Here is an 18,231-nt window from a genome sequence, read left to right on the forward strand (position 1 = left end):
CTAGGTTACACTTCAATGGCACTTTGTTTTTTCCTTTTGCATTTATGACATATTATGTATGTTACCTATTTTTTTGCTATATATTTATCTTCAGTTATATATATTCTTATTTTTTATTTTTTATTTTATTTTTTTTATTTTTATGTTTTCATTTTATTATTATCCGGTATGTGTGTATCTGTTTGTGTGAGTACTTGGGTATGCTTATGTTTGTATACGATAATTACTTTATTTATGTGCTGTTGAATGATGATGATTGTTGTCCTTCAAATCCCAATAAAAATTTGATCACAAAAAAAAAAGAGTGTGACATCTGCTGTACTGACAGCTGGCTAGCTATTCAGCTAGCTAGCTATTCATGACAGCTGGCTAGCTATTCATGTCGACAAAAATAAACATTACTGAAGCTTCTTGTGCGAGCAGCCGCCTGGCTGTTCACACAGGAAGCACTTTTCTCTGCACTGGTTCAGGGATAAATGATGCTGGTCTTCACAGGTGACTGACCTACGCAAGCATATAGCCGCCACCCCCCCACAAGAGATTGTGTACCTGTGTGTGGTTGTTTGTTTAAACACAACTGACAAATGTGGAATAAGTACATAATTAAAGATGGGGAAACTTAATCGTGTGGAGGCGAAAATCTGGGAAATTGAAACTCCAGGAAAACACTTATCGTCTGATATCGTTTAATATTGATTTTTATTTTGCTTACTGGCCCGATTCGCTCACGGCGAGCAGAAAAAATAGAACGGACCCCGACACCATCACTGCAGATCGCGAGCCAGCGCCAGCAGCTCCAGAAAGGAGGCGCTTCTGCCTCTGCTGTGTCCGCGGGGTTAGAGGACGATGGTGTGACGTCACTGCATCGGTTCACATCACGTCATGATCAATCAGCCTCTTGTGCATCCTCTTGGCATTTTGCGCCCAAGGCAACCGTCTATGTCGTCTGTACCAGGAGCCGCCCCTGCACCAGTGTGTAGGATTATGAGGTGGGCAGGGCTCATAGAAACATCACACAAACACCCACACTCTCAGACACACACACACACCTGTTGCGGGGTGTCAGAGTGAATGCTCTTGAGGCGGCAACATATGCAGCACCTGGTCGAGAAGCTGCAGCGCCCGGTGCAGGTGAACCTCCAGCCAGCAGGGGGTGTCTTTGATGCTCTGTCGCGGGTAGTCACAGCCCCAACCTTTAACGAAGCTCAGACGGACGATACACAACCTACGCAGGTCGTCCACACCCAGACCTGCCAGTGAGCACACACCTGGAGGAGGACAGGAGGTTCACTGACACACAGTCACAACACACAACCCCTGTATAAACAGCTTTTATTTTGAAATGTTTAGCATAACATTAGATCCCTGGTACCTGAACTACGCAGGATTTGCTCTTATCAGGTTAACTCCAGATTTAATGATTTTTTTTCTGTCCTACGAAGCTCGTTCACTTGTTATCAGGGTAACTTACACTGAACAGCTAACCTGCCCCCCCCCCCCTCTCTGGGACTTGAGCACTCACCAAAGCGACTCTTCACTGTTGTGTGGTGCACACTCTCCTTAAAGGGAAGTTAAAATCAACGTCTGGTTGGTGAAGTGGATCTCAGCCTCTAACTCACCCAGAACATCTCCATCTGTCAAGTCTCGTCCTGTCACCAAAAGACCTAATGCTCCGAGTCAGTGTGTGTCCTCAGAGACAGAGTGTGTCCTCTGAGTCAGTGTGTGTCCTCAGAGACAGAGTGTGTCTTCAGAGACAGAGTGTTTCCTCAGAGACAGAGTGTGTCCACTGAGTCAGTGTGTGTCCTCAGGGTCAGTGTGTAAAACATATCCTGAATATCTTCCAGGATGTCAAGTGTAAACATGCAATAGATGTTTTCACTTGACATCTATTGCACGTTTGTCCGTCCTGGGAGACGGATCCTCACATGTGTCTCTCTGAGGTTTCTATGTTCTTTACCTGTTAAAAGTTTTTTTTTTGTAGTTTGTCCTGACTCTTGCTGAGGGTTAAGGACAGAGGATGTCTCACCATGTTAAAGACTATGAGACAACCTGTGATTTGTGAATATGAGCTATACAAACTTGCTTCCTAGTTCAGGCCTGAGTTCTCCCTGTGTGGACATCAGGCACATCACATAAGCACCAGAGAGAGACAGGTGATACTCACCTATAGCAGGGGCAACTCCTCCTACACTGTTCGGGCCAGGAATCGAACCAACAACCATAGTGGCCTGAGCTGCTGCTGCCTGCCGCTGCATCTGTCTGTGGCACTGCCGCAAGTCAAACACCTGTACAGATGGACAGACGGGTGAGAGACAGCCAGGTGAGGGACAGACAGGTACACCAGAGTGTCATCTGCATATGGACACATTCACCTTAATACAAGCTCCCGGGCAGATCTTACGAACTCCATCTCTTGGTGCTCGGCCGGCCTCGAGGTCCAGGTAGTAGCTCTGAATGAACACAGCGTGGTCGCTCAGGCAATGCATCCAGACATCTCCCTCCCCCCGACACTCCAGCTGAACTCCTCGACCGATGTGAAGCCTGTGAGAAGAAGACGCAGAGTGAGCATGAGGCAGAGACACGGCTGTGGGAGGACCACGCCTCAGGCTGAGCTCACCTAGCACGGTGGCTGGTGGCAGTGCGATGGACGTTGCTCAGCTGTCCCAGACAGAAACGATCTCCTCCTGAAGGATCCACGTATCCGTCCACGGTCACCAGGGGACAGCTGGACTGGACCTTAAACATCTCCCCAACCTGGATGTCCAACTCAAAGTAGGAGATTGAACACCAGAACTCTGGACCTGAGACACGGCAGGAACAGAGATGGTTGTCAGAAGAGAGGACTTGTGTTTTAGAGGTGAGGACACATGGGGTAGATCTCTACCTGGGTGGTTGGACACAGGCTGTGGATACGGAGTGGTGCTGTGATGCTGAGACCCTGCAGGAACACACATTCACACTCAGTACCAAGCTCCACAGAACCACACTAACATTTCACATGGTCACATGATCTCGTACAGAAGGGAGTATTGGGGGGGTTATGAGGATGATGTAATCGAGGCTGCTGGTGGCTCCGCCCACTCTGTAGAGGTCCTACATCCCTGTAGTGGGCGTGGTCATTCCCTGTCCAGGCGGCTGCAGAAACATAAGACAAACAAAATCATTTCTGCTACGAATCATCTACCCCCCCCCCCCTCCTTCCTCCCCCCCACAGTACCAGTTTTGGAGGGGTTGCTGTACTCTGGGCTCTGCTGGTGTAGTGTGATGTGGGTCGACGGGTGAGGAGGCTGTGGGGTGACGGGAAGATTCCATTTTGGTGGCGAGGCCTGACCCCCCCGGCTCTGAGGCAGGGCAATCTGAAGGTGACCTGGGCCCTCACCCCCAACATCCACATCCCCAACCCCCCCGCCTCTTCTACCACACAGGGAGCTGCGGCCTGCAGGAGAAACGACAGAGTCAGAACCAGCCCTCCAGAACCACTGGAGGCTGACAGCACATTGCATCATTTACAGTTACAAACTGGTTCTTGTCATGTAGTGAATTCTGTTGTGTGTTGTTTTGTTGATGTGTTCAGTTCCATCAGCATGTGTGTGTCCACGGAGAGGATCCTCACATGGGACTGAGCTTCATCACTGATCACTAAGTTTCTGTTTGACTCGTGTTGAGTTAAGAACAGGAAGTTGATCCTTATTAACATCTATGAGACAAACTGGGAATATGAGACACACTGGGAATATGAGTCGGATAGCATGTGACTGATTTGATTGATTGATTGAGAACCATTCCATTAGTTCCAGAACCACTCAGATGATTTAAACAGTAACTTTGAGATAGATATGAAAAGTGTGTTGACAGTGACCTGGAGGAGACAGAGGCATGCTGGGATACACGTTGACAGGGCGGGGCTGGTTGTAGGGGTCAGGGTGGGGGGGCAGGTCGATCTTTACACATTCCTGAATGAACTCCTCCTTTATCAGAGTCTGAGGACCTGAAGGAAGACAGCATCTGATGTTAGTGATGTGTTACATGAAGCTTTAACATTATTTTACATGAAATGATGCCAAACTACATGACACTAAACTACATGAAGCTAAGCAGCATATAGTGAAGCTAAGCTATGTTACATGAAGCTACGTGACCTGTCTTTTTACCAAAGTTTAAAAAATAAAAATAAAAATGACAAAATATATACAAATAGTGAAATATATATATACTAAATGAAACAAAATGGAACATGGCCACCATCTGCCGCCAAGTGGAAAGACAGCATTCAGTATAAATACCCTGTGATTGACGTGAGACAGGTGAGTGTCCAGCTGCACTGGCGGGGGGGGGCACCCTCTCGTAGTGATACGGGTTCACACACACACTGTCGCACTTCAGGTCGAACGCAAACTGACACAACTTCACGTGTCTCAGCTCGTTCTTATGGAGGTCAGGCCAACGCCACAGACGAGTGTAGATCACATGAGGGAAACCCTTTCTACCTGCTACCTGTGAGAGACAGACAGGAGAGAGACAGACAGGAGGGGGACAGGCAGGAGGGGGACAGAGAGGAGGGAGACAGAGAGGTGAGAGACAGACAGGAGAGAGACAGACAGGAGGGGGACAGACAGGAGGGGGACAGAGAGGAGGGAGACAGAGAGGTGAGAGACAGACAGGAGAGAGACAGACAGGAGAGAGACAGACAGGAGGGGGACAGACAGGAGGGGGACAGAGAGGTGAGAGACAGACAGGAGAGACACAGACAGGAGAGAGACAGAGAGGAGAGAGACAGACAGGAGAGAGACAGACAGGAGGGGGACAGACAGGAGGGGGACAGACAGGAGAGAGACAGACAGGAGAGACACAGACAGGAGAGAGACAGAGAGGAGGGGGACAGACAGGAGGGGGACAGACAGGTGAGAGACAGACAGGAGGGGGACAGACAGGAGAGAGACAGGCAGGAGGGGGACAGAGAGGAGGGGGACAGACAGGTGAGAGACAGACAGGAGAGAGACAGAGAGGAGAGAGACAGACAGGAGAGAGACAGAGAGGAGAGAGACAGAGAGGTGAGAGACAGACAGGAGAGAGACAGAGAGGAGGGGGACAGACAGGAGAGAGACAGAGAGGTGAGAGACAGACAGGAGAGAGACAGAGAGGTGAGAGACAGAGAGGTGAGAGACAGACAGGAGGGGGACAGGCAGGAGGGGGACAGAGAGGTGAGAGACAGACAGGAGAGACAGAGAGGAGAGAGACAGACAGGAGAGACAGAGAGGAGAGAGACAGACAGGAGGGGGACAGACAGGAGAGAGACAGACAGGAGGGGGACAGACAGGAGGGGGACAGAGAGGTGAGAGACAGACAGGAGAGAGACAGACAGGAGAGAGACAGACAGGAGAGAGACAGACAGGTGAGAGACAGACAGGTGAGAGACAGACAGGAGGGGGACAGACAGGTGGGGGACAGAGAGGTGAGAGACAGACAGGAGAGAGACAGAGAGGAGAGAGACAGACAGGAGGGGGACAGAGAGGAGAGAGACAGACAGGAGAGAGACAGAGAGGAGGGGGACAGACAGGAGAGAGACAGAGAGGTGAGAGACAGACAGGAGAGAGACAGAGAGGTGAGAGACAGAGAGGTGAGAGACAGACAGGTGAGAGACAGACAGGTGAGAGACAGACAGGAGGGGGACAGACAGGAGGGGGACAGAGAGGTGAGAGACAGACAGGAGAGAGACAGAGAGGTGAGAGACAGAGAGGAGAGAGACAGACAGGTGAGAGACAGACAGGTGAGAGACAGACAGGAGGGGGACAGACAGGAGGGGGACAGAGAGGTGAGAGACAGACAGGAGAGAGACAGAGAGGTGAGAGACAGAGAGGTGAGAGACAGACAGGAGGGGGACAGAGAGGTGAGAGACAGACAGGAGAGAGACAGAGAGGTGAGAGACAGACAGGAGGGGGACAGGCAGGAGGGGGACAGAGAGGTGAGAGACAGACAGGAGAGACAGAGAGGAGAGAGACAGACAGGAGAGACAGAGAGGAGAGAGACAGACAGGAGGGGGACAGACAGGAGAGAGACAGACAGGAGGGGGACAGACAGGAGGGGGACAGAGAGGTGAGAGACAGACAGGAGAGAGACAGACAGGAGAGAGACAGACAGGAGAGAGACAGACAGGAGGGGGACAGACAGGAGGGGGACAGAGAGGTGAGAGACAGACAGGAGAGAGACAGACAGGAGGGGGACAGACAGGAGGGGGACAGACAGGTGAGAGACAGACAGGAGAGAGACAGACAGGAGGGGGACAGACAGGAGAGAGACAGAGAGGAGGGGGACAGAGAGGTGAGAGACAGACAGGAGACACAGAGAGGTGAGAGACAGACCGGAGAGAGACAGAGAGGTGAGAGACAGAGAGGAGAGACAGAGAGGAGAGAGACAGACAGGAGAGAGACAGACAGGAGGGGGACAGACAGGAGGGGGACAGAGAGGTGAGAGACAGACAGGAGAGAGACAGAGAGGTGAGAGACAGAGAGGTGAGAGACAGACAGGTGAGAGACAGACAGGTGAGAGACAGACAGGAGGGGGACAGACAGGAGGGGGACAGACAGGAGGGGGACAGAGAGGTGAGAGACAGACAGGAGAGACAGAGAGGAGAGAGACAGACAGGAGAGAGACAGACAGGAGGGGGACAGACAGGAGAGAGACAGACAGGAGGGGGACAGAGAGGTGAGAGACAGACAGGAGACACAGAGAGGTGAGAGACAGACCGGAGAGAGACAGAGAGGTGAGAGACAGAGAGGAGAGACAGAGAGGAGAGAGACAGACAGGAGAGAGACAGACAGGAGGGGGACAGACAGGAGGGGGACAGAGAGGTGAGAGACAGACAGGAGAGAGACAGAGAGGTGAGAGACAGAGAGGTGAGAGACAGACAGGTGAGAGACAGACAGGTGAGAGACAGACAGGAGGGGGACAGACAGGAGGGGGACAGAGAGGTGAGAGACAGACAGGAGAGAGACAGAGAGGTGAGAGACAGAGAGGAGAGAGACAGACAGGTGAGAGACAGACAGGTGAGAGACAGACAGGAGGGGGACAGACAGGAGGGGGACAGAGAGGTGAGAGACAGACAGGAGAGAGACAGAGAGGTGAGAGACAGAGAGGTGAGAGACAGACAGGAGGGGGACAGAGAGGTGAGAGACAGACAGGAGAGAGACAGAGAGGTGAGAGACAGAGAGGTGAGAGACGGAGAGGTGAGAGACAGACAGGAGAGAGACGGAGAGGTGAGAGACAGAGAGGTGAGAGACAGACAGGAGAGAGACAGACATCAGATCCTCCTCATGGTTCAGGTGAGAGGTGGAGCAGCCGGGTGCAGCAGACACACACAGGAAGTGACCTGTTACCTCTGCTGCAGAGGTCATGTGATCATGTTTACATCACCTGACACGTCGTCAGCTCTGATCACCACAAACTCTCTTCACATCTCTGTGTGTGTCAGCACTTCTTCACCAGAGACATTTGTTTTAGTTTCTTCATGTTTGTGTCCCGTGTTAGAAGCCCCCCCCCCCCCTCCTCACTCAGTGAATCAGTGGAGGATCCTCTGCTGCTCTAACTGCTCCTTGATTGACACTTTATAAAGGAGGAGGAAGAGAAACTGAGTCTCACTCTTTGTGTTCACACTTGATCCTCCAGAGTAGATCCAGAGAACGGAGGAGCTCAGGTCCTGAAGCAGCTTTAGAGAACACCTAGAGAACCTCCAAGAGAACCTTCGGCAGGTTCCACATCCAAAAAAAAGGGTAGATCTGATGTAACAGTGTCAGACTGAAGACTCTAAGACCCTGAGTGTGTGTGCGTGCTCCTCTCCACTAGGAGGAGGGAGGGGGGGGGGGGCTGGTTTGTTTTGTCTGAAACACAGGAAAGGGGCGGGGTTAAGAGTTCAGTCAGACAGTGAATGTGTGTGTGTCTTTGTGTGCATACATTGCTCTTTGTACACTGTAAAAAATCTATCTTGGACTGAACATTTAGATTTTTTTGTGAGTGTAGGTTATAAATCTGAACCAAGAACCAACAGTAGAACCCTACCTCTGAGTCACTGCAGCAGTAGCTGAGAACAATGGGCCTGTTATGATTTAGTTAATTCAATTGTATTGGATTCTGCTGCAAGGCTGCTCACCCCCCCCCCCCCCCATTGTAATGGTTAGTAGATAATACGTGAATTTCATTTTCATGTGGAGTAGTTTGACAGTGGACACAGACCCAGTCGTTATGATCGAGACTGAAGACACAGAACCACGAGGACACAAGCTGATCATGTGACTCTGTAACAGTTTTATTTGTTGTTGTTTAATGTCTTTAAACGTCCTGAACAAGTGATGAAGAGTCCACTGTCCTCAGATCAGGTCCTACCTGCAGGCGTCCGTCCAGCGTCCTCTGGATGGTCACACACCTGCTGGGCTGGACCCCGCTGGTGGTAACCGCGGTAACCAGCGAGTCCAACTCGTCTTTTTTCTCCTTCAGCTTCTTCACCAAGCTCTCGATCGCCCGCTGAGCGAAGCCCTCGTTCTCTCCGCTCTGTCGGTGACACATGAGGCTGTGAACCACACTGAGGGAGGGGTCACTGCTGGGGGCGGAGTCAAGCACCGACATGGTCACCTGGAGGAAAGATGATCAGCAATCAAAGACAGTTACAGACAGACAGACAGACAGTTACAGACAGACAGACAGACAGACAGACAGACAGACAGTTACAGACAGACAGACAGACAGACAGACAGACAGACAGACAGCTACAGACAGACAGACAGACAGCTACAGACAGACAGACAGTTACAGACAGAGAGACAGACAGACAGACAGACAGACAGACAGTTACAGACAGACAGTTACAGACAGTTACAGACAGACAGACAGACAGACAGACAGACAGACAGCTACAGACAGACAGACAGACAGCTACAGACAGACAGACAGTTACAGACAGAGAGACAGACAGACAGACAGACAGACAGACAGACAGACAGTTACAGACTGACAGACAGACAGTTACAGACAGACAGACAGACAGACAGACAGACAGACAGACAGCTACAGACAGACAGACAGTTACAGACAGAGAGACAGACAGACAGACAGACAGACAGACAGACAGCTACAGACAGACAGACAGTTACAGACAGAGAGACAGACAGACAGACAGACAGACAGACAGACAGTTACAGACAGACAGTTACAGACAGTTACAGACAGACAGACAGACACACAGACAGTTACAGACAGACAGTTACAGATAGACAGACAGACACACAGACAGTTACAGACAGACAGTTACAGACAGACAGTTACAGACAGTTACAGACAGACAGACAGACACACAGACAGACAGTTACAGACAGACAGACAGACACACAGACAGTTACAGACAGACAGACAGTTACAGATAGAGACAGACAGACAGACACACAGACAGACAGTTACAGATAGACAGATACACAGACAGTTACAGACAGACAGTTACAGACAGACAGACGACAGACAGACAGTTACAGACAGACAGACAGACAGTTACAGACAGACAGTTACAGAGACACAGACAGACAGTTACAGACGGACAGTTACAGATAGAGAGACAGACAGACAGTTACAGACAGACAGACAGACAGACAGACAGACAGTTACAGACAGACAGACAGTTAAAGACAGACAGACAGACAGACAGACAGTTACAGACAGACAAACAGACAGACAGACAGACAGACAGTTACAGATAGAGACAGACAGACAGACAGACAGTTACAGATAGACAGACAGACAGTTACAGACAGACAGACAGACAGACAGACAGACAGCTACAGACAGACAGACAGTTACAGACAGACAGAGAGACAGACAGACAGACAGACAGAAAGTTACAGACAGAAAGTTACAGACAGAAAGTTACAGACAGTCAGTTACAGACAGAGAGACAGACAGTTACAGACAGACAGACAGACACACAGACAGTTACAGACAGACACACAGACAGTTACAGACAGACAGACAGACACACAGACGCACAGACAGACAGTTACAGAGAGACTTACAGTTACAGACAATTACAGACAGACATGCTGCATCAACAGTTGTCTAAGATCAAATCTCAGTGTCACTCACCAGGACGCAGCTCTCTCTTCTCGGCTGTGATCCACTGCCTGTGTTGGTGAGTGTGTGTGTGTCTGTCTCTGTGTGTGTGTATCTTTGTGGGTCTCTGGGTGTCCGTCTGCTCAGAGTCAGACTGTCTGTGGGGGGTGCTGTTTCATGACCAAGCAGACAGTCAGACATAACAGGAAGTCATCTGATGTCCGTCCTTGGAAAATAAGAGCTGCTGTCGTCCAGTGTGTTGTCTCACTGTTTTAAACACTGCAGCAACAACACAACAGGAACATGGGTCCTCTGCAGCTGAAGCAGATGATTCCACAGAAACACATGAACAACATCAGGCTGACAAACTCACTAGAGATTATACTGAAGCAAAGACAAGGGATTTATAGAGATATATAAATATTCATCAAATTAAAAGTTTAGAAAGATGTGTCAGTGCAGCTTTATGAAAAATTCACTTCCTGTTTTTAGTAACAATCATCATAATCTGCATAAAACTATTTTTACTAGTTCTAACTAGTGTAAAATAGAATCTTGTACTACCACTTTGAGCTTTTATTTTGAAGGCTACAACCAGAAAAGATTTCCCCACTATTTGTTTTGACTTGTTTGTGTGTCTGACTCCTGCTTTAGTGTGAAACTCTCCTGTGCTTCTACATGTGTGTCGTTACCCCTGCTAACCCAGGACTTTTAGTTGAGTGCCATGCAGTCAGATCATCAGCGGCCTTTTAATACAAGTGTATTTAATGATGTCATTGTGTGATTTTATAAAATAATTTAAAATGGATAAATAAATGCAACCTAATTTATTTAAGGTCTGTTTTGATATATTTCAAGGATGATTTTATACAAGTTAAATATAAAAGTACTTGATTTGATTCCTGCACCATTGAATACAACTTTAAAAGTACGTTTATATCAATTCAACTATGAAACATAAATATAAGGATACCATCACAAGTCTACTAAGCACAAACGTTTACTTTTCATACTTTAAGTAGCTGTATGATTACTAAAGTGACTGTATAATATGGAGTATTTGCAATTTGCAGTACATATACTTTACACTGTTGTACAACGACTTTTACTTTAGTTACGCAAGCACAACATGTGTATGTCTTACTCATATATAATATACCTATGTGTTTATCTTCCTGTGCTTATTAAAACTATTAAATATCAGTAGAGTTCATCCACCACTAACTTGATTCAATCAATATTATATTATATACAATAATATAATATAATATAACATGATATAATTTGATATAATATAATATAATGCAAGATAAAATAATGTAAAATAACATAACATGATATAATATTATACGATATAACAAGATCATAGGAGCATATACTGCTGTTGGGTGCTGTTAGCAGTTGTTAGCAGTTAGCTGCTGTGTTTCACCAGGTCCTCTTGTCTGAGTGTGAAGTTGAAGAAGCCTGTGTCATGTGAGAACAAAGACCTCGCTGAGTTTACAATTACAACAAGCTAACTAAGACAAGCTCACTACTACAAGCTAACTACCACATGCTAATTAAAAAAGAACTAATTACAACAAGCTAACTACCACAAGCTAATTAAAACAAACTAATTACAACAAGCTAACTACCACATGCTAATTAAAAAAGAACTAATTACAACAAGCTAACTACCACAAGCTAACTACAACAATCTAACTACAACATGCATCTTAAAAAAGAACTAACTACAACAATCTAACTACCACATGCTAATTAAAACAAACTAATTACAACAAACTAACTACAACAATCTAACTACCACATGCTAATTAAAACAAACTAATTACATCAAGCTAACTAAGACAAGCTAACTACAACAAGCTAACTACCACATGCTAATTAAAACAAACTAATTACAACAAGCTAATTACAACAAGCTAACTACCACATGCTAATTAAAACAAACTAATTACAACAAGCTAACTTGAAATTACACATAACTGGGATTTGTCAGCTGATTAAAATGACTAGAATTTATTATAATTTAACATTGATGAATTATTTTGATGTTGTGAGCGATTCGGTTTAGATTTAAACCATCAAACAGCTTTAAGTTCCTCATTAAAAGACATTTAATAGGTTTTTGCTGCCAACAGGAAACTTCTTTCATTAAAAGCATGACCTCTGTCACATGTGCTCTTAATGAAAACAGATGTTTGGGTTTGTGTGAGTTCCTGATCCAGATATTTTAATGAAGACATGATCTGCTGGTGACTGATCTTTCAATAATTAACGAATTAATCACTAAAGGGATGGATTCAAAACCGGAGCTGAAAGGTAAGCCAGCTGTTTCTTTGAATGACCGGTGAGACCCACACACTTATTACAATATATTAAAACAGTATGTTGTTATGAAATAAATCACAGAATGAAGGTAAAGCCGTGTTGATTAATAACACATTTCAGTTTGTCTAAGATTCTCATGGATCAGCCGATTCAGTTAGGGTGGTGACCTCTGACCCCGACCTGCAGCAGCAGAGGGCGCTGTCCGGCCTCCCTCCAGCGGTCCTGCTGGTGAAGGAGGAGCTGTCAACACTGATGCTGGGCCCACAGGTGAGTTACAGAGCTGTGGACCAATGGAGAGGAGGCGTCATCTTCATGTGACCCGGCTCGGCTGGCAGCGTGTGACCCGATGTTACTCCACCTCCTGACCTCAAGGCTTCTGGAGCTTCATCAAGAAATACAGATGGAGAGCCTGCTTGACACCAGGTTGACCTGCAGGAGTGAGTATCTGCTGGATGACACAGTAAACTAACATACATTTTATTTTAGTTCATAATTTATATTTTAGGTGTATATATATCATCCGGTCATGATGGGGGATCCTGACCATAGACTACGATCACAACAAGACTGCTTGATATATAATATTTCTCCTCAGATACTCGACCGTTACTGACAATAATCCATCAGGTCATTGAGCTTCAGTTCCGCTACAAAGTGTTTATTCTAATCAAAGCTGTAAACACTCTGATCTTTCTGATGTCCTCTGTTACACGAGACATCTGTTGCTCTAGTGTCCGTCCTGGGAGACAGATCCTCACACGTGTCTCTGAGGTTTCCACCTTCTTCACCTGTTAAAGGGTTTTAGTAGTTTGACTCTTGTTGAGGGTGAAGAACAGAGGACGTCTCACCTTGTTAAAGACTATGAGACAAACTGATATGATGCTTATACAGGGGACAACATCAGCAGGAAGTCACGTCCACAGGAACCACAGCGTCACCATCAGACACTGGACGCCCTTCAGCAGCAGAGCTTCGGCTGCAGCTCATCTGTTTTTACATAGTTTACCATAACAGAAGTTTTGCTATGATGTCACTTTACTTTTTTTTTATCGTCAACGAGTCAGACGAAGATTTTCTACCTGGTTCACATCATCCTGTGCTTTTTGCTCAGTGTGTGTGTTTGAGAGAGAGAGATATGGAATGATCTAAGTAGTATTATATACTCACATAAATGCCAGTACTATACAGTATGAAACCGAGCATATTCCGCTCCTGCAAATATTTCAAAATATAAATCCTTCTTACAACAAATTGAAAGGATTCAGTCACAGAAGCGCAGGAGGGCTCTTATCTGGAAAACGGCTCTAAAGCAGCATGTGTGTCTCTTCTGTTAAAATGGATGCGGACTGGAAACAGACGTTCACTGCGCTCCTATTACTGACGTTACGGTGACGTCTCCATCGTTTACGGCAAAACAGGAACAGGAAATGACGTAGTTCACATGGGCTGAAGAAGCGCGGAAGTTCAGGTTGAAATGAGTGAAAGCGGCGCTCAGGTTTGAATACGTTACTTTATATTACATTTAACTAAGTAATCAGATTATTTGTGTTTAAGGTCAACGCCCAGTTTTATTTAAGGAGCTGTCACGTGTTTTCTGTTTCACGATTGAGTCTGAAATATTTTCCAAAGTAAAAGTTGGGCGAAAAACCGCAGCTTACATGTATTGATAAAGAATCACCAGCAGGTGGAGAACTGGTAGTAAGAGTAATAGAGTACCAGTAGTAACAGTAACTGAGTTAGTGTAGTAACAGTTATAGAGTAAGACAAGTAGTAAATCGATTTTCAGGGCCTGTCTGGTTTAAAGGACTTTCTGTTGTGGACTGCCCTGTGTTTAATACAGGAGGTGGCACAGTCTATGACCTGGAGAAGACAACGTGTTTAATACAGGAGGTGGCACAGTCTATGACCTGGAGAACACAAAGTGTTTAATACAGGAGGTGGCACAGTCTATGACCTGGAGAACACAAAGTGTTTAATACAGGAGGTGGCACAGTCTATGACCTGGACAACACAAAGTGTTTAATACAGGAGGTGGCACAGTCTATGACCTGGAGAACACAAAGTGTTTAATACAGGAGGTGGCACAGTCTATGACCTGGAGAACACAAAGTGTTTAATACAGGAGGTGGCACAGTCTATGACCTGGAGAAGACAACGTGTTTAATACAGGAGGTGGCACAGTCTATGACCTGGAGAACACAAAGTGTTTAACACAGGAGGTGGCACAGTCTATGACGTAGTGCAGTGTCTCAACAACAGAGTGATGAGTTGTGTGTCTGTGCAGCTGTTTGCACGTCTGGAGGCTCGTCGCTGTCTGAAGGAGATCGAACCTCGTCTGTTTCCTGAAGATGGCGGACCCGACCATGGTGAGTGACCAGGTGCAGTCAGTTCATAGATCCGGTCACCACATGTCATGTGATCTTAATGATTTCATTCTGTGATACACTAGACTCGTACATATGTTCCGCCTCTTCAGAGTCATAACTAAACGTGAACACACCCACGAGACACATGTTGATAGGTGACATCACATCCTAAGGATGACATCACATGTCAACTCAGCTGCTTTCATTTTGATGATGTCATTTCTCTCTGTTTTCAGGTGAGGTGGTGGAGCTGTATGGAACAGAGGGAACAGGTGAGGTCACTGAACAGGTAACGGCTGTGACTGCACTTCCTGTGCGGATGTCTGTTTTATTGTGTGTGTGTGTGTGTGTGCGTGCGTGCGTGCGTGTGTGTGTCAGGTAAGACGGAGCTGCTGTACCACCTGCTGTGTCGCTGTGTGTTGCCGAAGGCTGCTGGTGGACTGGAGGTGGACGTTGTGTTTGTGGACACAAACTACAGTCTGGACATGTTACGACTGGTCAGCATCATCGACAGCAGACTGAACCCAGGTACTGAACACACTCCCTCACACATGCACACGCACACACACACATTCAAGCTCTAAGCTTCGTTGTCTCTCTCTCTCTTCATGTGTGTCCAGCTCTCTCTACCAGCTCGCCCATAGCTGGGTCAGATGAGGAGGCGTTGCGTTCGTGTCTGTCTCGCCTCCTGGTCGTCCACTGCTCCTCCTCCTCCCAGCTCCTCCTCACCCTCCACTTCCTGGAGAACTCCTTCTCATCGCGGCCTGGTCTGGCACTCCTCCTTATTGACAGCATCTCTGCTTTCTATTGGCTGGATCGCTGCGAGGGCGGGGCCAGCTTTGCCAAGCAGGAGGACAAGCTCAGCAAATGTTCCGAGCTGCTGGGCCGACTGCTCAGGTGGATATCCATCAATGAAGGTTCCTGGTCCATTAGAGGGTTCTAGTGGTGCAATAGGTGGATTCGTAATTTTGTAATTTGTAATGGTTCATAAGGAGGTTCTTGCGACCCCTGAGGAGGTTTTAGTAGCTCTTTAGTTGGATTGAGTGGTGATTAAGGAGGTTCCCGTGGTCCTTAAGGAGGTTCTTCTGGTTTTCTAGTAGAAGACTGTGTGATCCTTCAGTGCAATTGGTCCGTTAGGTGGTTCTCGTGATCCTTAAAGAGGTTCTGGCTGCTCAGTGTGTTCTAGAGATCCTTAAGGGGATTCACATTGTTCATTAAATGCATCTAGTGTACCTAAGGAAGTTCTATGAGTTCAACTATGGGAGGTGCTGAAGATTCTGGTTTTCTCGTAAAAAGTTCCAATGTTCCTTCAGGGGGTTCTAATGGTCCATTACAGGGTAAGTTCTGTGGTTGTGCATGTGCTCACCCAAAACGTTCTACAGGTCCTTTAAGTGTTTGTGGCCGTCATTGGAGAATGAGGAGGTTTGAAATTCCTTTGGTTGGTTGTAGTTGTCCATTAAGTGGGGAGTTCTTTTTTATCAATCAATCAATAACATTGTATTAGTATAGTCTCATATTCACAAATCCCAGTTTGTCTCATAGTCTTTCACAAGGTGAGACGTCCTCTGTTCTTCTCCCTCAACAAGAGTCAAACTACTAAGACCTTTAACAGCTGGAGAAGGTAGAAACCTCAGAGACACATGTGAAGATCCGTCTCCCAGGACGGACACTAGAGCAACAGATGTCCTGTGTCACAGAGGACATCAGAAAGATCAGAGTGTTTACAGCTTTGATAAGAATAAACACTTAGTAGCGGAACTGAAGGTCAATGACCTGATGGATTATTGTCAGTAATGGTCGAGAATCTGAAGAGAAATATTATATATCAAGCAGTGTTGTTGTGATCATAGTCCATTCTACAGGTAACTGAAGACATGTTATAGTTTATCAAGGAGGTATTATTATTTTACGGTTCAATCAGTTCAGCAGGTGGAAAAAACCTTGAGGAAGTTCTAAGGTGTTTCTGGTCGTCCTTCATGTAATGTTTGGCTTTTTGTCGCCACTGAAAGGCTTCGGAGGTCTAATCAGAATTCGAGAGATCCTCTAGGATGCTACTTGTTCCTGTGGTTATTGTGAGGGCTCTATTCGACAATGAGGGGTTATAGAGGTCCTACTTTTGAGGGGCTCAGGACTGAAAGGAACTGTGAGAAAATTTAGTTTTTCTAAATTCATGATTTCAGCTGATTGATGAAGCCGACGTTTATTGGTTCTTAAAGAACCACACAGAACTGTGGAGCCTGTAAACCTGTCAAAGCTTTGAGTCAGTTCCATCTGTGGTTCTTTCTCTCAGGGATTACAGAATCACTGTCTTGGCCACCTGCCACGCCCTCAGGAGGAGCCACAGGGGAACCTCCTCGGACTCCCACCGACCATACCTCTGTCGCCCCTGGCAAAGACTGGTGACCCACCGGCTGCTGTGCAGGCGACAGGAGGCGCCGAACAACGGGTCCGCCGCAGCAGGGAGCAGCGAGGAGCAGGGGAGGCGACAGGTCTTCACTGTCCACTGCACCTCCCGTGGGACCAGGGCTCCAAGGAGCAGCTCCTTCTACGTGACGGACGGAGGAGTGGAGTTCACCTGAAACTCTCCTTTCTCTCATGAGAGGAGTTCAGAAAGGTTTGTAGAGACGCAGGAGTTGTTCGGATTTCCTTTTCCATTGAACTGAACCTGTTTACTGAACCTGGGACTCAGAACAAGATAAGAGAGTAATAAAGAAAATACTTGATACTTGTTTCTGTTCTGGAAGGGTCCAGAGGTCCTTACTATGGATCTAGATTGTGAATGAGGTTCTAATCTAGGAGGTTCTCGAGATTGTAATGTGAATTCCTGTGCTCAGTTGGAGACTCTACTGAGGAGGATCTACAGGTCATATAAAAACGTCCCTGATGTGGAAGACATGGATGTTCCAGTGGAGCCTCCAGGTATCTATGTTCTCATAGAAAGGATCATCCAAGGATTATCAGGAGGTTCTGAGGAGGCCCAGGTGGATTTTATGGACCTTCAGTGTTGCACAATGTGGTTTTGTGGTATTAATAACAATTCTGAAGACTCTGTAGTATTCAATGAAGATAAAAGGATATTTGATGACTGTATAAATAAAAAGATATGATGATATTATGTGTATTATGGATAACATTTAGTTTGTATTTATTATTTAATATTATTTTACTATTTATAAATTTTAATAATATTGAATCTGTGTTTTTGTACAATATTTTTATTTATAATTTTATATTTAAAAAAATGCACATTTTTGCTTTTATTATATTGTAATTTTAATTGGTTTTGTGGTCATCCTTCGATGATGCTGACCAGTCGTAGCATGTCCAGACTGTAGGGTTAGGGTTAGGGTTAGGCCAGCAGCTACACACAGCGACACAGCAGGTGGTGCAGCAGCTCCGTCTTACCTGAGACACACACACACACACACTTTTCTTCTAAACAATAGTT

General features: G+C 46.5%; 2 protein-coding genes across 2 annotated transcripts; one reads left to right on the forward strand and one right to left on the reverse strand.

Moving 5' to 3' along the window:
- Positions 1–109: 109 nt before the first annotated feature.
- On the reverse strand, positions 110–13,811 carry LOC128448869 (mothers against decapentaplegic homolog 4). The gene is made up of 12 exons (XM_053431694.1): positions 13,585–13,811; positions 10,120–12,846; positions 8,377–8,622; positions 4,284–4,494; positions 3,860–3,988; positions 3,218–3,436; positions 3,019–3,135; positions 2,885–2,938; positions 2,618–2,801; positions 2,373–2,541; positions 2,165–2,285; positions 110–1,268 (listed from the first exon to the last, which is right to left on the reverse strand). The coding sequence occupies exons 2-12, from the start codon at positions 10,285–10,287 to the stop codon at positions 1,063–1,065; spliced, it is 1,824 nt and encodes a 607-aa protein (XP_053287669.1). The 5' UTR covers positions 10,288–12,846; positions 13,585–13,811; the 3' UTR covers positions 110–1,062.
- A 30-nt stretch (positions 13,812–13,841) lies between these two features.
- On the forward strand, positions 13,842–17,914 carry xrcc2 (X-ray repair complementing defective repair in Chinese hamster cells 2). The gene is made up of 6 exons (XM_053431696.1): positions 13,842–13,912; positions 14,702–14,783; positions 15,020–15,055; positions 15,162–15,311; positions 15,404–15,680; positions 17,074–17,914. The coding sequence occupies exons 1-6, from the start codon at positions 13,892–13,894 to the stop codon at positions 17,360–17,362; spliced, it is 855 nt and encodes a 284-aa protein (XP_053287671.1). The 5' UTR covers positions 13,842–13,891; the 3' UTR covers positions 17,363–17,914.
- The last annotated feature ends 317 nt before the right edge of the window (positions 17,915–18,231 follow it).

Source organism: Pleuronectes platessa, chromosome 10 (genome assembly GCF_947347685.1).
Source record: "Pleuronectes platessa chromosome 10, fPlePla1.1, whole genome shotgun sequence".
NCBI lineage: Eukaryota > Metazoa > Chordata > Actinopteri > Pleuronectiformes > Pleuronectidae > Pleuronectes > Pleuronectes platessa.

What these genes read in the sequence shown, in the direction of transcription:
- LOC128448869 (XM_053431694.1), bottom strand. Translation starts at nt 10,287, where the DNA reads ATGTCTGACTGTCTGCTTGGTCATGAAACAGCACCCCCCACAGACAGT. An exon ending in CATGCCTCTGTCTCCTCCAG is followed by an intron (nt 3,437 to 3,859) that starts GTCACTGTCAAC and finishes TTTCTCCTGCAG; the next exon opens with GCCGCAGCTCCCTGTGTGGT. An exon ending in GCCCGGGAGCTTGTATTAAG is followed by an intron (nt 2,286 to 2,372) that starts GTGAATGTGTCC and finishes CCATCTGTACAG; the next exon opens with GTGTTTGACTTGCGGCAGTG.
- xrcc2 (XM_053431696.1), top strand. Translation starts at nt 13,892, where the DNA reads ATGAGTGAAAGCGGCGCTCAG. An exon ending in GTATGGAACAGAGGGAACAG is followed by an intron (nt 15,056 to 15,161) that starts GTGAGGTCACTG and finishes TGTGTGTGTCAG; the next exon opens with GTAAGACGGAGCTGCTGTAC. An exon ending in CTGCTGGGCCGACTGCTCAG is followed by an intron (nt 15,681 to 17,073) that starts GTGGATATCCAT and finishes TCTTTCTCTCAG; the next exon opens with GGATTACAGAATCACTGTCT.